The 21,748-nt window shown below is 57.7% G+C and overlaps 1 protein-coding gene across 3 annotated transcripts in view; it reads left to right on the top strand.

Annotated features, from left to right (window-relative positions):
- RAI1 (retinoic acid induced 1) overlaps positions 1 to 21,748 on the top strand; it is a 118,609-nt gene that overhangs the window by 37,145 nt on the left and 59,716 nt on the right. For all 3 annotated transcript variants that reach the window (XM_046675232.1, XM_046675233.1, XM_046675234.1), the window contains one exon: positions 1,547 to 1,681. In XM_046675232.1, coding sequence (XP_046531188.1) covers positions 1,547 to 1,681 — 135 coding nt within the window. The remainder of the gene's footprint in view (positions 1 to 1,546; positions 1,682 to 21,748) is intronic.

The raw sequence follows: 21,748 nt of genomic DNA on the forward strand, positions 1-21,748 counted from the left end.
GCGAACCTGGAGGTGCGGTCCTGCCTTGAGGCTCCCGGTCCCGCTCTTCTTTGTCTCAGCCTGGTCCTCCGCTGTCTCCGGGCCGCGACCCGCCTCTTCAGGCATCCCTCGCCTCTCGCTTCTGGGCTGCTCCCGGATCTCCGAGTCTCAGTCCCCGCTGCTCCCAGCGCATAGGTGTCTCCCCAGCCCAGTAGGGTCCATCAAACCCAGTGCCTCTAGGACCGCGGGGCCGTCAAGTGCCAGGATCTCCAAGCTGCGTCTCCGGTGCAGGGGGGCGGGGGGAGGCGCGGGATGAAGGCCCCGCTCGTCTCCGCCTTCTCTCTCCCGCCCCTCCTCCGCCACTACTCGTCGCGCTGCGCCCCGACCCTAGAGCAGCCTGTTCGCGCCTTAAGCAGCTCTTTTGCGGCGGTGCGATCCCCGACGCCACGCGGATCACCCCCCAGTCGCCAGGGCTCAGACCCTCCCGCAGAACACAGCCCACACAAGACCGCCTGCGGACACACACCACAGCCTCTCTCCGAACCACAGCCCTGCACAGGCGCACTGCCCCTACACGCACAGATGAACAGCCCCAACAACCGCAATCCCACTCGCAAACAAGCCCACACGGATACACAACACCCCTCAGACACACTCGGGCCCACGCAGACACAATCTCATATACACATGCAACCTCATACAGACACAGCCCCTCGGACACACAGCCCTACAACAGGCACAGTGCCACCCACGCAGTCACACAACCCCCCTATAAATAATCACACAAACAACCCCACGCAGGCACCGCATCACTCAGTTCCTCCGAGACCCAGAAATACATTCACAAGCTCGTAGCCAGACCCCCAAACCCCGTGACATTCACACGTAGGACAGACCAGAAATATACAGCCACATTGATACACACACGGACCTAAACGCACAGCCAAGAGCTCACCCACGGGCTCGTAAGTCACTGGGGAAATATTAAAGCGTTCCCTCTTTCTCCTTCTATCTCTGACACGCGCGCGCGCGCGCGCGCACACACACACACACACACACACACACGCATACGGAGACAGCCACCCCCACCCCCAGTCCCTGAGCGCCTTGGAGCCTCCTAGCCGGTGACCCCAAGCCCCCGCGGTGAGAGCCGCGAGAGCGTCTCCCCGGCGCCCCCTCCTCCTGCTCCCTTCCCCGAGCTCACCACTCCTCCCCTTGCCTCCTCCCTCCCTGCCCCCTCCGCCTCCCCTCCCCCGCGTCTGGGGCGCGGGCTGCGCGCAGCCAAGCCCCCTCGTCGCGCGCCCCTCCCCGCGCGCCCCCCGCGCCCGCATCGCGCTTGCCGAGTGGATGCGGCCACGGGGCGGTCTCTAATTACCGCCTGTCCCCTGGCGGCCCGTGAATAATGGCTACTGAGGGCGCTCGCAGGGGCTGCTGAGAAGGAAACGCGGGGCGCGAGAGCCGCGGCGCGCGCGGGAGCGCGAGGGAGAAAGGAGCGAGCCCTGGGCCGCCGTGAGCAGCGGGCGGAGAGAAAGGAATCGTGCGAGCGCTCACATTTTTCTCTCCCAAGGAGCTCATCTGGCCGCCGCGTTCTGGAAGAGGCGAGGGGAGAGCGCGCGCTAGAGGAGGAGAGAGACGGCGCGGGGAAAGGGAGACGGCGAGACGCGCAGTGCCGGCGCCCGGGAGACCCAGGAGGAGCCCGCAGGTATTGTTGGCGGCAGAGCTTTGTGTCTTCTGGGGGCCGTTCCGGGGCACGAGGGCTCCCGGCGCCCCCGGCCCGCCACCGCGCTCGGACCTGCCCCAAACCCGGGGCTGCCGGCGGGGGTCACCGCCTGCCGCAGGTACCCCTCCCGCCGAGCCGAGATCTTGGCTAGAGTTGCAGATTTGCCTGTTTTGGGGTTTTCCATGCCGGTTGAGGGAATCAGTCTCTGGAGAAGGAATTTCTTTCCTTCTTTTTTTGGCCGCAGTTGGTTGTGCTGGGGGATTCCGCCCTCCCCTTTCCTCCACAATACATTGGTGAGAGGTCTTGACGACAGTGGCACTGGCGGAAGGCAGGGGGCTGAGAGGGCGGGGCTGGTGGCCGCGGAGGGGAGGTGAGGGATGCCGGAGAAGGAAGGAGTTTGGCTCAAGTTCGCAGTCTGCGCCCTGGAACTGGTCAGGCCAGGGAGGGCCGTCTGCGCGCCCTGTTCTGCTCCAGGCAACCGGTGGGAAACTTCCCGAGCGCAGCCTCCCGGGAGACTCGGCGCCCCCGACGCCTCTAGGCGCTTCCTCCGGCCGCCGCAGCCCCTCCTTGCCGCCCTCGAGCGCTTAAGGTCGTGCTCTCCCCACCCCCGCCTTCCTCCCTCCCCCGGCGGCTTCCGGATCTGGACAGAGCTGGAGGAGCAGCTTCAAACACTTCCCCTGGAGACCCCTCCCCACTCCCCGCTCCAGAGCCTGCCCGGTGGCCCCCCTGCCCCGCACCCCCGCTTTACGCGCGTCGAGTGGTCAGGCTGACAATGAAATCTCGCGCCTCTGCGTCGGTGGGCGGCCAGAGGCGGGGGTTGTAGCTGGGTTTCTCCGGGGGCTGCTGACCCCGGGCAGGGGGAGGGGGAGGGACTTGTTTGGGTTAGAGACCTTGACGTCGGATGGCGCCCTGCCAGGAGGGGGAGGGGTGGGGGTGCTGTGGAGGCCTGAGGCTTGCCTTCTTGGCCGAGGGTCGTGGATTCTAGCCCCTCTTGGGCTTGGTGATTGGCTGGTGACTTCAGGCACGTCCAGGGCCCCCCCCTAACCCCAGCTTCCTCCCAGCAACTCGGCCTCCTCCCCTCGCGCACAATGCGGGCTTCAGAGGTGATCCCGAGGGTGATGTGTGTGTGTGACGAAGTGTTTGTCTCCTGCATCCACAGCAGACGCTGCTCTGGTGACCCGGAGATCCGGACGCCTCGCCCCCTCCCTCAGGGGCTGGGGGAGGGGAGTGGTGGGAACTTCTCCTTTTCCCCCTGGGGCGTGGGAAGGGAGTGCTAGCCCAGAGCGTTTCTGGGGACCGCAGTCCTGAGCGGGGGGCTCAACTCAAACTGGGGGCCGCAGGGTCAGAGGCTTCTCAGCACTCAAAGCTCCCAGATCCTTTTGCTGCTTTGGGGGGAGGGGTGAAGGGCTAGTTGCAACGGGAGTGGGGGCGGAGGAGAGTCAATGGAAATCTGCCTTAATTGGATTCCCAGGCGAACAGCCGAGGGGGCTAAAGAGGGCTCCTCCCCTTTCTCGTCCGAGGGTAGGGAGCAGGCCCAGGGACCCAGCCCCGGTGGAGGTGGCAACCTGGCAGGTGAAGGAGATTCTCCCTCTTTAAAGAGGGGAGTCTTGGGGGGGGGGGGGGATGTTTTCAGGCTGTTGTGGGGCTTGGTCCAGGAATAGAAAGAGTTAACCCTCCCCAGAAATCTGTCAGCCCCCACACAGCGGGGACACTGTGTCAGACCCTTTGACGTGCTAACAGCGTGACACTGGCCGACAGGAGCTAGCAGATTCCGTACTCTGTGCTGCTTCACAGGGTATGGAATCAGCAGCCGTAGCCAGACAGGACCTGGCTGGGTGGTGCCTTGTTCAGGGGCCTGGGGGAGGCGGAAATCAGAGTCCAGAGGGCGCCACAGCCAGGCATTGGCCTTGTGGCCCCGAGGGAAAAGGGGTTACATGCCAGGCCCACAGGAACTGGAGGGGGGTCTCCGCCAAAGCTGGGTGGGCTGGGGTTGGGGAGGCCCCTTGAACACTTTGCCCTGCTCGGCACCCCCAGGCTCACACCCACAGCTGGAGGTCTGGCTGTTAAGGGTGAGAGTCTGACCCACAGGGGAGGCTATGAGACCCCCTGCAGCAGGGGGAGGCCTCCGGGAGGCCACAGGGAGGCAGGACCAAACCGGCAGGACTGATTTCTGCTCACTCCGAGAGCCCCATATGGCACAAGCCCCTCGGTGTAGCTATTCGGGGGCTGTCTTCCTTTCCCGGACCCGAGTTCCCGTTTTCTGAGGATCTCAGAGTGCAGGGTCTTGCACAGGATGTGCCCTCAGGTTTGAGTGGACAAACGTGGAGTGAATGGATCAGTAATGAATGAATGAATGAATGAATGGAAGGGGAAAGTTTCTCAATTGGAAGCATTTAGTCATTGTTTTTTTTTTTTGAAAAGACCTTTTCTGTATATACATTTAAAAATATGGTTCATAGAAAATCTGAAAAATAGAGAAAAAGAAACAAAAGGTTCCTCTTGGTCTTAGCAGGCCATGGCAGTGCTAATATTTTGATGTGTCTTCGCAGTCTTTCTGGACCTGGTGGTTGGTTTGTTTTTAAAGACCTTGCCGTCATTCTCTATATTCAGATATGTATCCTGCTTTCTTCATTGGCGCTGACAGGAGCCTTTTCCTGTTTTGTAACCAACTCTTCATAAACGCCAGGTTAATGTCTTTTCCAATGGGGTGGACGTACCATCATTTACTTAATATTCCCCTTTTGTTCAACATTCTGGATGCTCCTGATGAACGAGGTGGTAGTGGATAGATTTTTATGTAGAGAGCTTGTTTTGATGTTTAAGGTGATTTCCTCAAAATGACGCCACTGATGCCGAAGGCTCCGACATGCCTGCAGTAGAAGAAATTGGCTTCTCATTCTTCCCAGAGAAGTGGAACCCTATTCTCCTCCCCCCCTCACAATCTAGAACCTTCTATCAGAACAGAAAAGAGCCTTGGCAGTGAGTCCCCTGGCTGACCCCCTCCTTTGACAGAGGAGGAAATGGGAGTGCAGAGAGAAGTGAGTCCCAAGGTCACACAGCTGTCTCTGGGCCTTGCAGTAGCCAAGAACTGGCTACTGACCTGTCATTTTGGTTTCCACATCTGGCAAGCAAGAGTCCCTAGGGGTCTTTTAGGCTGACCTTGCCCATTTCACAGATGTGGGCACTGAGACCTGAAGAGAGGAGAAACACCCAGTTTGCCTTTCGTGTCACCAGCTGGAGCACCAGACAGGCTCCTAAGCCCATCTGTGTCACTCACACTTGCCGTGTCTGTGGCATCTGGGGCCACCTAAGTTACTAGTCTGTGGTTGGCCAGCCATGAGCTCCCTGTTGGCCCTCTTCACAACTTCTTTCTCTTTGTTGTACTGTTTTCCAGCATGAAAAGCCAAGGATCTAAAGCTGGGGGGGTGAGAGGGGTGGGGCTACTGATGTCAGAGGACCCCCGTGGTTGTGCCCTGCCCCCATGCCTCAGTTTACTTGTTCAGTGACCTAACTCTGAGTCTGTTCAGGAGCTGGGGGCAGGTGTTGGCAGAGATATCCACCGTGGGGGAGTGGGGAAGGACCAGCTCCATCGCAGCCTTAGTCTTAGACCAGTCTGCCTCTTGTCTTAGATCGACCCAGGAGGACCCCTGGGGAGGACAGGGAAAGAGGGAGGGTGAGAGTGAGAAGAGAGAGAGAAGGAAGGATAGAAGCAAAGACAGTGGGAAAGAAAAGGGAGTGGAACAGAGAGACAGGAGGTCAGGAAGAAGAAAATGGGGGAAGGAAGGACCTATTTAAGATAGAGAGAATAGAGAAAATCCCTTCCCCCAGCCTCACAGGGCACCCAGAGGGGAGGCTGAGGACATCACTCCCGGTGCAGGTTTTAGAGCTACCCAAGGCTGGATGTCCAGGAAAGGCTGGACATCAGAGTGGGCTCTGTCAGGGCTGAGTGGAACAGCTGAGTGGGGGGCTCTGGGGGTCCAAAGGATCCAGACGAGGCGGATGGCAGGGAGGCAAGACTTTGGTGGCGGCCTCTCTGTTCATGGGTTTCCTCATGGGGCAGGTGGCAGGGCACCCCTAGGTCAGGGCTCGGGGCCAGGGGATCTTGTATGGGTGAGGTGATTGTGGCTCTGTGACTTCCTATCACAGGACAGGGACCTTCTGCTCCCCTGGTGCCAGCACGCCGGAAGGCCATCAGGTTAAAAAGCAGCCTCCCATGAATGTGGACATTGGGGCATTTCTCTGGTGTGTCTCTGTGCTTGGAAGCATCCCCAAAGGCTCACGCACATCCGTGTGTGTGAATGTCTGCGTGTCTGATCCTGTTTGTGTTTTCTGGGGGCTCAGTGTGCCTCCAGTCTGTGTGTGTGTGTGTGTGTGTGTGTGTGTGTGCATGCGCGCCCATATCTGTGTGCCTCAGATCTTGTTTGTGTATTTCTTGAGGGGCCTGTGTGCCTTCCAGCTTGCATGCATGTGTGCGTGCATGCATCCCTGTGTGTGAGCGAATCTGTGTGTGTCCCTGTGTGTGCTGTGTCTGTGGGTGTGTACATGTGTCTGTGAATCTCTGATCCCATTTGTGCATTTCCGGGGGGAGAATGTGCCCCTGAGCTTGGGCACGTGCGTGTTTGTCTGTGTGTCAGCACACACTTTCCTCCTAATGGCCCCAGGAGGGATCCAGGCAGCAGGCTTTTGTGCTGCTTTCAAGGTTGCGGCTGGGTGGGTGAAGGGGGGCGGCCTTCAACTGGGAGGGGTGGGTGGGGAGAGGCAAAAGAAAATCTTAAAAGACCGTCTTCCCTCTGGTCTCCAAGGAGATCAGCCTGTGAAATGATCCACACGTTAATTAAAAACGATTATATCCTGATTGAGCCATTCCTGCTCACATCCCTCAGCCAGGGAGAGGATGAAGCCTAGACCAGAGGATGCAGGATGGGGCAGGGTCCCACTGCAGGGCACCGCCAGCCCACAGAGGGGAGCAGGCCTTGGAGGGGGCAGTGGCAAGGTATTGAGGGTATGTACCTGAGGCAGGTATGAGCTTCTCCTTTAAATATTCAAGACAGCCCCTCCAGGTGGCTCTCTGAGGTCCCAGGAGCTGAGTGGCAGCCACCAGGCCCTGTGGATCCCCACTCACATGCTGGGCACTGGGCCTATTGTTTGCACAGATCCTCTGAGTCAGCCTTTGCGGTTCCGGTTTTACACAGAAGTGATGTGCTTGCAGTCACAGACCCAGAAGTTGGGGACCTCAGGCTGGACCCAGTCCTCCGACCCCAAGGCCCAGATCCTCTTCCTAGCTCCCAGCTGCCCCAGACTCCCATGATGAGAGATCCTCTTGCTACAGGACTCCTGAGAGGCTGGGGTACCCAAGGACAGGCCCTGTCATTCTCTGTGGCACCCCTGAAATCGCTTCTTTCTGAAGTCCAAGCTGCATGGAGTGGAGGGCTGTGATGTCCATTCATGTGGAGAGCCAGATGAATCGCTGGCCCTGGGCACCTCTGCTCTGACTCATGTCACCTTTGCCAGCCTAGGCAAGGCCTGCTCCCCCCGCCCCTATCGCCCCAAAGTGGCTGATGATTCCTCAGCAGACCAGCCACAGGTGCTCCTCGGGCCTCGCCAGGCCCTGCGTACCCACGCTCCTGGATATGCGCCAGGACCTTTCTGGAAACAGTCTGGGCCTGGCTGCGCTCTGCTTTGCCTGCTTATCTGGCCCCAGTCAGCCCTGCGATGACTACAGTGGTAGCAAAAGCAGTCGCAGTAACAAGCCAGGGCCCTCAGCCTATGCCCAGAATCGAGGGTTATTGTGGTTCACGAGAGTGGTAGGCGCTCGGCTGAGGTGGCTCCCCTCGGCGTTTGTGGGGCCCTGGCTGTCCAGATGGTGGCCGCTGCTCTGGAGGGGGCCGTGGCCTGCATGCCCAGCCACTTCTCTGAGAGGGGAGCTGGCTCGCAGTCAGCCACAGCCAGGAGCAGTCAGCCACAGCCAGGAGCGCGCTGACCGGCAGGCAAGGGCTTTGTTTGTTTCTTTGAGCCTCAGTTTCTTCTTTATGCAATGGGTCAGAGCTTTTCCTGACAGGACTGTCAGAAAAGCACAGAAAACCAGGTCCGGTTTGTTCGCGTGCCAGTGGCCTCAGGACGCACAGAGGGGCTCGTAAAGCGTCCATTTGTGCGTCTGTGCGTTCAGTTCGCCTGTGTGTTGCCCCAGCAGGGGCCTTGGATTTGCTGGCTTCTGGGGAGGGAGACGTGCTGTTGCTCCTTCAGAGCTCTCTAGGACAGTCTGGGGTTGAGGTGACTGTCATCTCAGTAGGAGCCTCTAGGGGGCTAAGAAGTTCGTTGGACCCACCTGAAGCTACGTTATCAAAGGTATGGTGTCTGAGAAAAGGGAGGGGATGTTCCTCCTGGACCAGGTCCCACATTCTTAGGGGGAGCTTGACCAAGGGCTGGGCTCTGGGGTCAGAAATGGTGTCATGAGGGATTAGAGGGGCAGAATGGACCAGGAAAGTCAGCATCCAACTATTCCCAAGGGCAGAATTGGGAGAGAGGCAGGCAGATGTTGGCTCACCCCATGAAAAGCCCTTTGCACTGGAGCAGGCAGATGTTCTGCCTGCCCCAGGCCATCCCTGCAAGGTACCACCTTCCAGGAACACCTTGACCAAGCGGTATCTGCCTTCCTGGAAAATAGCCCCTTCTTGCCTTTCCCAGGGCCTGAAATGCCTTCACTGCCAAGGGTCAAAGCTTGTAGGCCCTGCTTCAAATGCAGATGTCACCTTGGAGGAGTGATCAGAAGATGAACTCATGTCTGCATAATACAGGGGCCACCAACCTCTAGGCTCCTCAGGGCCAGCAAGCAATGCTAATGACGGCGTAGGGCAGCCTGGCCCTGTGGGGCAGCAGCTCAGCCCTGCCAGGAAGGCGTGTGAGGCTGCAGCCCAGGGATGCCCGTTGGGCGCCTTCTCAGGAAGCAGGATTCAGATGTTTACAGGACGTCTCCTGGTTTGTGTATGTTGTCACCCAATGCAGCAATCTACTTGTGGCCAGATTTAGACCAGGGCTGCCAGTTTGTAGCCTCCCGGCTGAATAGCTGTTGCCCAGAGGTCACAATAGCCACCCTGTGTCCAGACCTGAGCCTTGGTGTCCAGGGCCCTGAGAACTGTGCACAGTGCCAGCCTCACACACATCCCACACTCGCCCTGGCTCTTGTTAATGTCTTAGAGGTGACGATGTGGGAGCAGAGGGCTCGCACGCATGGGTGCCAGGACCCAACTGGAGTAGGTCAGCCTGACCCTGTCCTCGTGGCTTGCCATGGCCTGATCCTGTCCTCCTGCATGCACAGCCAAGTTCCCAGTGGCCAGGGCACAGTGGGGATGGGTGTTGGCAGGCATCTGATGGGTACCTGGTTTAAAGGTCGAGGTTCATTTCCTTCAGTCCTTCATTCAGCGCTCAGCAGATGTTTGCTAACACCCCTTGGGACTTGCCCAGAGGAGGCACATCCAAGCCCTGCCCAAGCAGAGTCAGGGTGAGCCTCCCGGAGGAGGGGACAGGGGCCCCAGGTCTGGGAGGGGCATTTGACTGCATTTGGCTGTAGGAGGAAGGGCAGTGGTGGTTCCACACAGCCTGGAGATGTGAATGGGCCGGGGGACCTCTCCAAGTTCAGGAGGTGGGAGCCGGGGAGGCAGGAGCAGGAGTGGAGGCTGAGAAGGAGTCGGAGGCCTTCGCTGCTTTGATGGGATTTATCCTGAAGGCAGTGGGGAAAGAAAGGCAGGGCAGAGCGCACAGCTGGAGCAAGGGCTCATAGGTGGGACTCGCCAAGCCGATGAGGAGAGAAGCTGGGGACCAGAAAAGGACCAGGTGGGGCTGCCTGCCAGTCCTCCTTTCAGGGCCTCAGTCCTCCCTCAGAGCTCCTGAATTCTCTGACTGGTGGGGCCTGGCCTGGACAAGAGCTTCTTCCCTCCTTGTATTCCTCCCTTGTGGCCCACTCCCCATGGAGCTGTTGTGGGGACCTGGGGCCCTACCCAGAGGGCAGCAGGGCCTGACACTGCTCCCCAGCTCCTGCCTGACCTGGAGCAGCTTAGCCCATCCCTGCAGCCAGTTGCTGAGCCCAGGGAGGGGTTATTAAGTCTCGGCTAGGGAAGGAGGTAGCAGTCCTCAGGGACCAGTAATTAGAGCCCAGCAGATTGTAATTCCCTAAAAGAAGGCCGGGCACAGAGAGAGGAGCGAGCGGGCTGGAGGCAGAGCTCTGGGGAGGAGGCAGCCCGGTGCCGATGGTGTCTGGAATCCCATTGTTCAGCGAGTCCTCTTGGCAGGGCCTCCTGGAGCTGGGCCCTGAGCACTTGGTTATTTCCAGTCTTCCTCCCCTCCCCTTTCTCCCAGGGAAAAGGTCCTGCCATCCCCATTTTACAGATGAAGAAACCAAGGCTTGGAGAAGTCAGGCAACTCTGGCTCAAGGTCCTGTGGGCTAGGAAGAAGCGAGGCTGAGGAATAAGCCCAGGGCCTCACTCCGGCATTGCCCTTCTTGCTAGGTATTTGTGGAGGGGCCGGTACAGCTTAACCCCAAGGGAGGCTTGTTCTGACGGCGGAGTCCAGGTGGGGCAGACCTCCCTGTGCCCCTCATGACACCCCTCATGTTTGGGATCTTCTGTCTGGGGTTGGGGGCAGGCAGGGCTGGCATCAGGGGTCACACTGTGGTAACTAGAGGGAGTCAGCCATCCAGAGCCTCCATCTGACCCTGCCGTTCACTTACTCACCTGCTGTGTGATGTGGGGCAAGAGCCGCCCCTCTCTGAGTGCCTCTGCATCTTTACAGGGCTCGGATTATCTCGGGGTTCCTTGTAGCCCCAACAGTGGGCTTGGCCAAGAAGAACAAACCCTGACAGTGAAGAGAAGTAACCTTTGAGAATTCCTGCTCCTCCCTCCCTCATCGATGCTACTGGGGCCTCCTGGGCCACTCTTACCGCAGGGGCTTCGACAGTGGGCCCCGTTATCATCCCTGTCTGACAGAACAGCACACTGAGGCCATGCTGCCTGGCCCTCTCCTAGCCAGTTACACCACGCCTCCTCAGTCCTGCTGCCAGCCGTTGCCTCTGCCCTCATCCCTACCCCTGCTTCAGAGCCCACCACTTCCCTGAGCAGGCCTCCTGTCCTCGACTTGAGGACTCAGGCCGGAGATTGTCCACTGGCAGCACCCTCAGATGGGCGCTGTTTGGCCAGCACAGGGTTTTAAAATCATATCAGATTTCACATACAAAATATTCCTACTTTCTGTTTCTCTTAAAGAAACTGGCAGGTTGCAGCTGCGTCCCACGTGCCCACAGGTGCTGCAGGCAGAGCTGAGCTGAGACTGCCCGTCCCACAGGGCCCGGGCCGCCCCGTTCTCTGGGTTCCCCTCCTGGCACCCTGGCTTTCTCTGATCTTAGACAGATCGTGCCTTTGAAACTCACGTGTAAAATGTCAGAACTGAAGAACTGATTCGAATCTGGGTCTTGAAGGTGTTTTCTAGAAATTCTTCAGGCAGAAAAAGAAAAGGAAAAGGTTCACCAGGTGAGTGGACTGGCTGGGGAAAGATGAGGAAGTGCCGGGGCACTGAGTCTTGGGAAGTGTACCCAGCCCTGCTCGCCTGGGACAGTGTGCCTGGCCTAACCTGAACACGGCCACAAGTCGGATTCTGCTGGTTGCATAGCATGACCCGTTCATTTCCATCATTCATCCGCCCTCACAGCATCCCTGACATAGCACCCTTGTGGGGCTTTTATTCCCACTTTCAGTGGATGAGAAGAGTGGCCTGCAGAGGGGGAAGTGCCATGCCCTGGGTCCCAGTGAGGGCAGGACTCTGATGAGGACCCCTGTACTTGAGTCCCAGTCCAGTGCTCGTTCCAATCTAAGATACTGTAAAAATTCCCTCTTAGGGGAGCTGCTGTTTCCTGTGCATTTTAAAAAATGCTCTTTTACTTAATATGCGGGAAGGATTTCGATGTTCTCGTACATAACCTTTTGCTGAAGCGACAACGTGCGATAAAGGGTCCCAGGAGAGCCAGTGTAATTTGGGCTGTAAGGGGCAGAGAATACCAATGCAGAAGCCTCTCCAGAAGCCCGGCTGCTCCCGGGAGCTGGGAGGCCTGGGGGCCCCTCTCGCCGCCCTCCACACCAAGGCCTGGCCCCAGCTGTCTCCCTTCCTGGACCCTGGGACCATCTGTTCAGTCAGCTTTATGGTCAACTATTTGGCTTTTCTTTTTCCCTCACATTTTTGAGTGAAGGCCTCAGTTCCAGAGGAGGAAGTCTAGGTAGAGAGAAAAGGGGTCTCCAGGCCCCGGAGGGAGCAGGGGCTGGGTGTGGGGCTGACGTGGAAGCTCCCTTTCTAGGCCAGACCTGGCCAGCTGGCCCACGCTGAGGGCCAGTGGAAGGGCATGTTCAAGGTGTATTCATGTCTGCCCTTGGCCCCAAAGGGTCAGAAAAGGGGACTTGGGAGGTTCCAGTTACTTGAGGCTGATTCTAAATTGGGAGGCTTAAGAGCTGGTGATAGCCTTCCCTGGGAGCAGACGGGAGCTAACCAGCGCTGCCAGCAGTGGGGACCGCGGCTTCAGAGCCCCAGTCCCCTCCCCCACCTGGAGGCTCTGAGAATTTCCACCTGCAGAGCTATCAGGGACAGAGCTGGTACACACCAGAGGCCACCTCCTCCCTTCCCTGTGTGCGAGTGCAGGGCATGGACATGTATTCCATGCCTGCCTGTGTGTCTGCATAGGAGGTCCTTGGACACGCATGGGGCCACATCTGTGTGCCTGTGTGTGTGCACGTATGTATCTGCATGTGTTGGTACGTGCCCAGCCTCCACTCAGCTGCCTCCAGGCCCCCTTCCCTCATACCAGCTGTCCCCCTTACCTTTCCCACCTGTCAAGGGAAAGGGAAGAGAGAGTCTCCATTCAAAATGTCAGCAGGACATGGGCTTTGTAACTCTGAAGAGCAGTGCCTGGCTGTGTGGACAGACGTGACATCCCAAGGTATCAATTCCACCCAAAGAGGAACTTTCTGTCATTTAGAAGCGGCCCAGCTGTGGCCTGGGCTGCTCCAGGAAGGAGCGAGTGCCCCATCTTAGTAGATGTGCAAGCAGATGCTGAATATGCACCTTCTTCTCTTTTGTGGTCTCTTCTAAACCCGCATTCCTGGGGCTGTGAATTTCCCTAGCTGGCACATAGCAGTTACTGAAGCTGCCCCGTCCTGCCAACCCAGACTGGTTGGAGGGACTGACAGAGGGCTTCGGCCCCTTGGTATATCCAGAACTTGTCCCAGAGAGACCTAGGGAATGTGAGTGAGGATGATGGTGTGTGTGTGTGTGTGACAGTGCATTTGTATGTGTATCTGTATTATGTGTGTGCATTTGTGTATGTTCTGTGCACTTGGGTAGGTGGGGCTGCAAGTGTTCAGTGTGGGTTTCCATGTTGTGAATGTGTGTAGTGTGTGGCCCTGAGGGGTGGGAGGTGGTGTGCGGGTGGGCATTTCTGTGCACTGTAGGTATTGTCCATGAAGTGTGAGTGTGTGCACTTAGGCTAGTGTACTTAGTGTTTGTGGCAGGGCTGTGTCCGTGGGGGGCTGTGCTGAGGCCCCCTGCCAACTCCTTCCTGGTCCATTCCTTCTCACCCCAGGTCCCTCTCACAGTCCCTGTCCCCAGGTCAGACTTGGGAGGCTCCCGGTTACCCCAAACCTTGACTATTCGTGCTCCCCCCTTCCAGGGACCTTGACACCTGCCAGCCAAGCTCATGACTTCATCCTTGCTCCTGACACAAGAGTGGGCTCAGCAGGTGGCTGAGAGGTCCCAGGGACCATAGGGACAAGGAGGAAGAGGAGGAGGCCACCTGGTCACTGCTCAGCCTCTCAGGAGGTCCTAAAGGAAGTGGGCTTCTGAATTTTTGCAGCATCTGGTCCAGACGGGAGACCTTTCCGGAGATACCATGGGCATTTGCAGACATGAGCTGGAACATTTCCAGAGATGGAATGTTTTTAGAAAGGAGAGATGGAAAGCATTTCTTGAGGAAGGGCATTTTTGAAGATGGAGTGGGGACATTTTTGGAGATGAAATAAGGACATTTCTGGAGATAGGAGAGGACATTTTCTGGAGTAAAGATGAAGCTTTTCTGGATTCCAAACATTACTAGAGATGAAACATTTCTGGAAATGGTATATTTCTAGAGATAAACTATAGTACCTCTGGAAGTAGAGTGTCTTTGAAGATGATGCTAGAGTATTTCTGGAAATAAAATAGGGCACTTCTGGATTTTAGGTATTTTTAGAGCTGAAATGGAACATCTCTGGAGGAGGAATGTGGTATTTCTGGAGTAAAACATTCTTGAAGCTAAGATAGAGCCTTTATAGAGAGCACTGGCATTTCTGGAGATGGATTATATTTGAAGATGAGAGGGGATATTTCTGGAGATAAGGTGGAACGTTTCTGGAGAGGGAACATTCTGGAGCTAAGAATTTCTGGATTCAAATGAAGGATTTCTGGAGAGGAAATGGATCATTCTTAGAAAAGGGAGATTTTTGGATCAAGGATGGGACATTTTTGGAGTTGGTGTTTTCTGGAGATGAGGGGGACATGGTTAAAGCTGGCTATTTGAAGGCCTCTTGAGGAGTAAATGGGGGACAGTCTTATGGGGGCCCCAAATGCCCCATTCTTGTGATCCTCGTTTTTTAGGAGATGGACCTGAGGCCCAGTGGGGAGGCTCCTGCCCAGGCCCTCTCTTCCTGTGAGTGGCAGAGCAGGCCTTCTGGGAACTTTTCTGGAGCCCCCCCACCTCCCCCCACCTCCAGGCCTATGCTGGAACCCTCCCCTAGGGAATCTGGAGCCCTCTCAGTCCTGCTCTTGGGGTCCCCACCCCCATCCTTGTGGGGCCCTGGCAGCCTCCAGGCTTACTGCAGGAACAGGCAGTGACTGAATGGTTAAATTTAATTTAATTCAATTTCGCGGAGCCGTCTGAGCCTTACTCCCCAGCCCCCTCTGCCAGGAGCCTCTCCCCTTTCTTGAGTCCCCCAGTGTCCCCCTACCTTGGAGCAGCCCTGAGGTTGGCCTTGTTTCAGTAGGAGAATGGCAGGGGGGTTACAAGGCTGAACATGGACAAGTCCCAGGTCCAGGCTGACCATGGAGGTGCCCAGCCACCTCTCCCCACTCCAGGGAAGCAGATGTTGAGGCTGTCACCCCCAGAGTAATTATTTCTCTTCCTTAATTGAAGTTTCAGCCTCAGCAATCCTGTCTTAGAAGTGTGAGCCAGGCACGGAGACCCCGTGCCTGGCCAGGGTCGGGAAGCGCAGGAGCCCACTCCCCTGCCCCCAGAATGAGGGAAGCAGTGCCAGCCTCCGCGCCACAGCACTGGTGGTGGCCGTGGGGCAGAGGGCTGCAGCTCAGGTAGACGGGGGTCAAGGGAGGGCCTTGGTTCGGGCCAGTCATGGCAAACTGCAGTTAAAAGGCCGAACGTTTCCCCCTGATAGTTTGGGGCTCTGCTGAGGCGGGTGTGGAATTGGGGCCGTCTGTGCCGGGGGCTTCTGAGCCAGGTAGCAGGAGGGCACGGGCTCCCAAGTGGACCACTCCCTCTCTCAGGTCTGGTGGGGATCTGAGGGGATGGGCTGGGGGCTGTGACTCAGGCAGAGCAGGCCCAGTTCCTGGTTCAGGGCTGGGTGAGCTCTCTGGCCTGGTGGGGTGGGCTGGGCTGTGGCTGGGGGCGCAGCTGAGCAGCTGAGGAGCCTGTTTTCCCAGCTGCGGTCAGGTTGGGCGGAGCATCCGGGCTGGGCGCTGGGTCACCACACAGTGCGTGCACACACACACACACACACACACACACACACACACTCTCTCTGTCTCTCTCCATCTGGGTGGTCCCTGCTGCCCATTGGGCCTGGCTGCTGGTGGGGGCAGAGGACTCCAGGGGAAACAGGAGAAGCCATGGCCTCCAGATGGCAAGGGCCTGTCCCTGCTTGAGCTTCTGGGGGTGGCTCTGAGGTACTCGGGCTAAATCTTGAAGCTGCCAGCTTCTACCCACATTTGTCCAGATGCAGGCAAACCTAGGCCCCATCGCCAGGGAGCGACTGTGGTCACCTCTGGCCCCTGGTGCTTGCAGGGGGCCAGAGAGTCTGCTTGTAGGCCCTGGGGTCTCAGTCTTTCCCATCTGGGAAATGGGATTTGTGGTCAGCTTGGAGGGCGTCTTCAGGGCTAAAATCCCTGCAGAGTGCTCAGGGCCGCACGCGCGGCCGGCCTCTTCACTGTTCTTGTTAATAAACGTGTCCAGGCCTGAGCAGGCCCAGCCCAGTGCCCCGCGTGTGCGCAGCAGGAGCTGGGGATGGCAGCAGCTGTCCTCAGTGTTATGAGGCGGTGTTTTCTCACACCCAGAAATGCCTGTGGGGGTAGGGGGGCACTCCCTGCCCAGGCGGTGGCCCCCTGCTTCCCTGGGCAGGGAGGTTTTGTCACCAGGGAGACTGAGGCCATTTGAAAAGAGGAAGGCGTAGGGGGAAGGATCACAAGGTGGTTGCCTCCTCCTTGCACACCGGCTCACACACGCACAGGCTGGGCAGTCACACACCCATTAAGTGCTCTCTGGGAAAACCATTAAGATGAGAGCCACGCTCAGCAAGGCGGAGCCACTGCAGCTCGACTGACGCCTGGCTCTAGAAGCTTGCAGCCACCTTTGGTGGGGGCTGCCCTCCAAGGGGGAGGAGCAGCGAGGGGAAGGGTCAGGTCAGCCCCAGGAGCTGGGGAAGTCAAGAAGGTGGGTGCAAATGAGAATGGACTGTCCATTTGCTTAGAGGGAGAGGAGGAGGGCAGCCACAGGGAGAGATGGGGAGGGATGAGGATGCGGAGAGAGAATCTGCCAGCAGTGGGGGGGGGTCCTGTGGCCTTGGAGCCCAGGCTCGACTCAGCTAGGGAAGGCCTGCTGCCGCTTGGGCTGCGGCCCCTCCACCTGCAGCGCTTGGGGAACTCTGCTCTGTCTCAGCTCCAGGCATGGTCCAACACCTGCCCCTTTCCCTGACCCCTGGCTGCCCCCACTAGCCTTTCCTGACCCCCTGCTTGGGGATTTTGAGGTCTTAAGCTACCACCCGCCCCAGGCTGGGCTCAATCCTCCATGCAGTGAGGGGCCGGGGGGTACTGGAGCCCCAGAAGCCGCCTGGGGTGGGTCCCAGGTCCCAGGTGCCAGCCCAGCCTGCCAGTCAGCTGCTGAGCTGACCTCCTCACCTTGGGCTCAGGCAGAGGACAGCGCCTCCTCCAAGCACACAGAGTCGACTGAGCTGACATGTCTCACCTCACTGGTGGGGCAGACAACACCCTCTCCCCATGGCAGGGAGGGGGGAAGCCTCCTGATGCTACTATCCACCCCCTCTCCCCCTCCGCAGGGGAATTGCAGGCCAGGCTGAACCCCTTCCGAAGGGGACAGCCAGGGATCCAGACATCAGTGTCCCAGACAGTGGGGATTGCTCACCTGCATGGGCCAGGCCGTGTGCCTTAGGCTCTGAGCTTGGTGTCCACCTAAAGAGACCCTTTCGGGGGAAAGGAGCTGTGTGGACACACAGGATGCAGACCTTTGGAGTCCCAGCCAGCGCTCCTACCTGCCCCCAGCTGCTCACATGGCCTCCGTTTGGGGAGGACTCTGGCCAGGGATCCCCACTGTCTCCATCCAGAGAAACCCTAGGTCCTGGGGGCCAGCCGTCTGCCCTCTTCCTTTGAAACACCTCCTAGAGGCTCTGAACCCTAAGACACAGCCACCCCTGGAGAATGGAGGTCATTGTCCTTCCTGTTGCTGCCCCCCAGCCTGGTAGAAAAGTGGTTCGTCCTCTCTCAGCCCTGGAGATGGCCAGGTTGGGGAGAGACCTGACACTGTGCCAGGGGCTTCCTACAGGTTGTCCTGTAAGGCAGGAAAGCCAGGCTCAGAGAGTGAAAGAATTTGCGCCAGGCCACGTGGCCATCAGTGGCCCCACTGGGATTTGAACCTGCCTCCCTGGACCACAGCTCCCAGGGAGAGAGGTCCAGGCAGCACGGGCCTGTGGGACAATGCTATTTTTTTAATTTATTTCTGACCCCCACCCTGTGCCCACCCCAGCAGGCCCTGGGACAGGCCCCCGTCTTGGTTTTCCCCAGAACAAAGCAGCCTCTGCTAGACATGCCAAAGCAGAGGCTTCAATCAGAGCAGGTGAAAGGGAACTCCATCTCGCCTTTTGTTACTCAAGGAGGGAGTGAAGGGAATGGATTTGCCCTTGAGCAGGGAGAGAGGGAGGCGGGGAAGGCGGAGAGGCGGGTGGGAACGTGGAGAGGGCAGGGGCAGACATACCTGAAATGAGACACCCCACCCCTGAGAGCATCAAGAGCACAGTCACCATTTTAGTATTCAGTACACACTCACACACACACACTCATGCACTTCACTCCCCCCCCCCCCCCCACCCTCTGAGGTCCTCTCTGAAACAGGAAGGTAGCGTCTGACCAGCAGAGAAAAAAAGAAAGAGAAAAGGAAAGAGAAAGAGAGAGATTAGTGGGAAGAAAATCCGCTTCTGGAGTTACCTTAGTTACCAGCTCTAATGACTCGAGGGGCGGCTCGGCCACCTTCCTGCGCAGGAGGGCCCTCCCTCCCGGGCCCCTCCATCACCCCGTTAATAAGACGGGGCCCTTGTTCCTGAGTTCTGTGGCAGAAAGGGAAGAATCAAGGACTTTTCAATAAGAGAGAACTCCCTGGGTGGTTTTGAATAGTTGCTTTTTGTGTGGCAGTGAGGGACTCGTCTCCGGCGCTCTGCCCTGCCCGCCTCCCTCCGCCACAGAGCCGCCTGCTCCTGGGTGTCCAGATGGATGAGCTTGTTTCTCCGGAGCCCAATCCTTCATTGTTCCAGCCTTTCCCTCCTGACACCTTCAGCTTAGCAAATCCCACGGACAGCCTTTGCATCTCAGGAAAGCAAGAGAATCCCCGAGGTGATTCTAAAAAGGCTTAAACCTGGGGCGTGGGGCTCAGCACAGAGCCCCAAGTTCCTGTCCTGTGCTGGGAGACAAAGGCACGCTGGCTGCATCCACATCGGGGTGCTGGACCTGCCCATCTCAGCCGAGCTCATGGCCACTGCTTTGGTGCCAGCAAAGGGGCATGAATGGAGGAAAGCCTGGCCGAGGAGAGATGACGGTGGAAAAGGAGGGAGACAAGCAAATCCGTTTTCTCAGATGCTGCGTATCTCAGGAAAGCACATTTCAGCGCTTTTGGCTTTTGGCAAGCTGGTCCTACCCTTTAATTTTCTAATAAAAAGAAATTATGTTGCTAAAGAGGCAGTACCCAGCTTCATGTCAGTGTCTCTTGTAGAGACCATAATTCCCATCTTGGGTGCCTGCCGGTTCAGGGGTGTGGAGTGGGCTTCTGTGGCCACAGGTGATGCTGAGCAGGGGCCAGGAGCAGGGACGTTAGGGGACAAGGCAGATGGCAGGCGGTAGCATGTGGCTTTGCCCTGCTCACCCTGCTCTGGCCCCATCCCTCCAGCCCAGCCTCAAGCCATGGTTCCAGGCTTACTGCCGAGGCCCTGGGACTCACAGCAGATACTTAATAAATAGTTGTGGGATGAGTGAATGAGTGAATTCTTATTGCTGAGGCCTGGGGTAGCTGGCCAGCTGATCAGAGGTCATATCTTTGTTGAACGAATGAATGCCTGCTCTCTAGAGTCTGAAGTCACCTATCTGGAAGGATTTACCAACCCTGCACCCTCCCAAACTCCTGGCACTGAATTCATTGGAAACTTTGCCAAAAATCATCTTTTTTAAAAAGACAACGTGCATTTATTGTTTTTTAAAAAAAAAAAAAGTTTAAACAACAGAAGTGTGAGAAGTTGGCAGTTTCTGTCCTGCAGTGCCACGCCGGAGTCCCCTGCAGTCACAGGCAGGGCTCATCCTTTAGCTCTTCCTCCTGCCACCAGAAATCCGGTTGTCACCTGGTTTGGGGTTTACTCCATGGGACCTTCCACATACGGTTCTGCAAGCCCACAGGGCTCCTCAGCCACCCCCTGCCCACTCGCGAAGCCGATTCACAGAAGCATGCAGTAGGTGCTTACGTAAGTGCCCTGTCTCTGCAGGGTGGACACGTGGATAGCATTTTTGCTGTTACAGATACCTTCATTCCAGGCCTATGAGTTTTAAACAAGCTCATGTAGGCAGAACACTTCCCACAGGCAAGCACTTGATAAATGGTAACCTTTGTGATTTAGAAGGAATCTATACTCAGTTGCATGCCCCTAACATTTCTTGTTCCCCTATTGTATGCCAGGCGCCCCAGGCCTTGGGACCCATGGTCACAGAGGGGTGAGGAAGCCCCTGAGCATCAGTGTCCAGGAGCCCAGCTGCCTCCATTCCTCCCTTACAGCAGCTTATCACTGCTGGCACCATCAGACTGGTTTATGCCACCGGAAATGCCAGGGCATGTGGGGCGGCACATCTCTCTGGGGCTGCCTCCTGACCCCAGCCCCACTATGGAGGCAGCCCCCTGCTCCTGTCCCATGTCCAGGTCCCAGGTGCCAGACCACTGTGCTTCAGCCAGCAAACATAGGAGCAGCGGGGGCTTGTCTGGCCAGACACTTGGAGGAGACGCACAGAAGTGCCCAGCACACTGTTCCCAACCTCGGGCCTGTCTGAATCACTGTCCCTGGGGGTGGCTGGGGAATTGAAACTGTAGCAAGCCCTTCAGGTGCTACTGGTGCTGGCCAGGACTGGGAACCAGCATGAGGCATAGCAGAATGAGGGACATCTTTTAGGCTGAGCAGGGGTCCTCTCTGCAGCCCCCTGGCTGGGCCGTGGGAGAACCTATGGACTTGGGGGAGATGGAAATGGGAGCGGGCGGGGAGACCAGTGGGACATGTTTCCCAAAACTCTGGTTTGGGTGGTTAGATCAGTGACCCCTGTGTCCCTTGCATCTTTTCAGGCAGCATAGTGGGTGCTTAAGAGACTGCTTACAGACATGAGTGACTGTGAAGGGTGGCACATGGACCCACGCTGACTTGGGAGTCCTGTGGGACTGCCAGGATTGACCCCACTTTCTCACTGACATCCAGCTTTTCTGGGGGAGACTCAGCAGCCCTCCAGGGTAGCGTGGTTTGCGTTCCCTTGTGGTTCAAATACTGGCCCGTCTGCCTTGGGTGACCCTTCCCTGCTCTGAGCCTCCTTTGGCTGTTCTGTCAAGTGGCCTAGGCTGTCCTGCACATCCAGGGTGGCTGTGAGGGTTAGCAGCAGGGAGGCAAGGCCCTGCACAGAACCAGATCCTCAGCAGGCGATTTCTTGGGAGTGGCCTTGGTGTGTTTTTCACTCAAAATTATTTCATTACAAAAGGGAAGAAATGGTCGTAAGTAGAAATGGAAAAAACTGTGGAGGTACATAAAGTAATAGGTCAAAGTCCCTCTCTAGGCTTCCCCGGACGTCATTTTTACTAGTTCATTGTGGGCCTTTTGATTGTTCTTGTGGCGCATTGTGTGCATACTGAAATCCTCATGGAACGCCTGTGTTTGTGGCCCCTGAGGTTTATGTCTCGGACCCTGCTTTTCGGGGGCGCTGGCGGTCCTGCTGGGGAGACTGGCGAATCAGCTCCCCTTTGATGGGGAGCCGGCTGTAAGGTGATGAGGTAAGGGCCGGTGCACAAAGGAACGGGTTAACTGTGGGTGGCGGGGTCAGGTGGGGGAGTCAGGAAGGGCTCGACGGGGCCATGCTGTGCGGTTTGAACTGGGTCGTGGCAGACGCTTGGAAGTTTCTAGGAAGCCAAAAGAAGAGGGAAGCATGGAAAAGCACTGGGGACAGGGAGGTGTTTTGGGGCAGCAGACGTTGGGGCCCCTGCGGGACTGCCAGAGTCAGCCCCTCTGTGCGAAGCCACCCGCGAGAGCTTGGCCTGGCGCCGCGGTGTGTCAGAGGGCCGGTCCTGGAGTCCTTAGGGCCCCCCACCGGGGTTTCTTCTTTGTTCTGTTAGAAATGGGAGCCCTTGAATGCTGTTGAGTGGGACAGTGACCAGGTCCCGTGAGTGTTTTTGAAAACCGCCTCTCTGCAGCCCACGGTGCGGGAGGGTGAGAGGGGCGGGGCGGGGCCGGGGGAGGCGGG

This window comes from Equus quagga, chromosome 11 (assembly GCF_021613505.1).
Source record: "Equus quagga isolate Etosha38 chromosome 11, UCLA_HA_Equagga_1.0, whole genome shotgun sequence".
Lineage (NCBI taxonomy): Eukaryota > Metazoa > Chordata > Mammalia > Perissodactyla > Equidae > Equus > Equus quagga.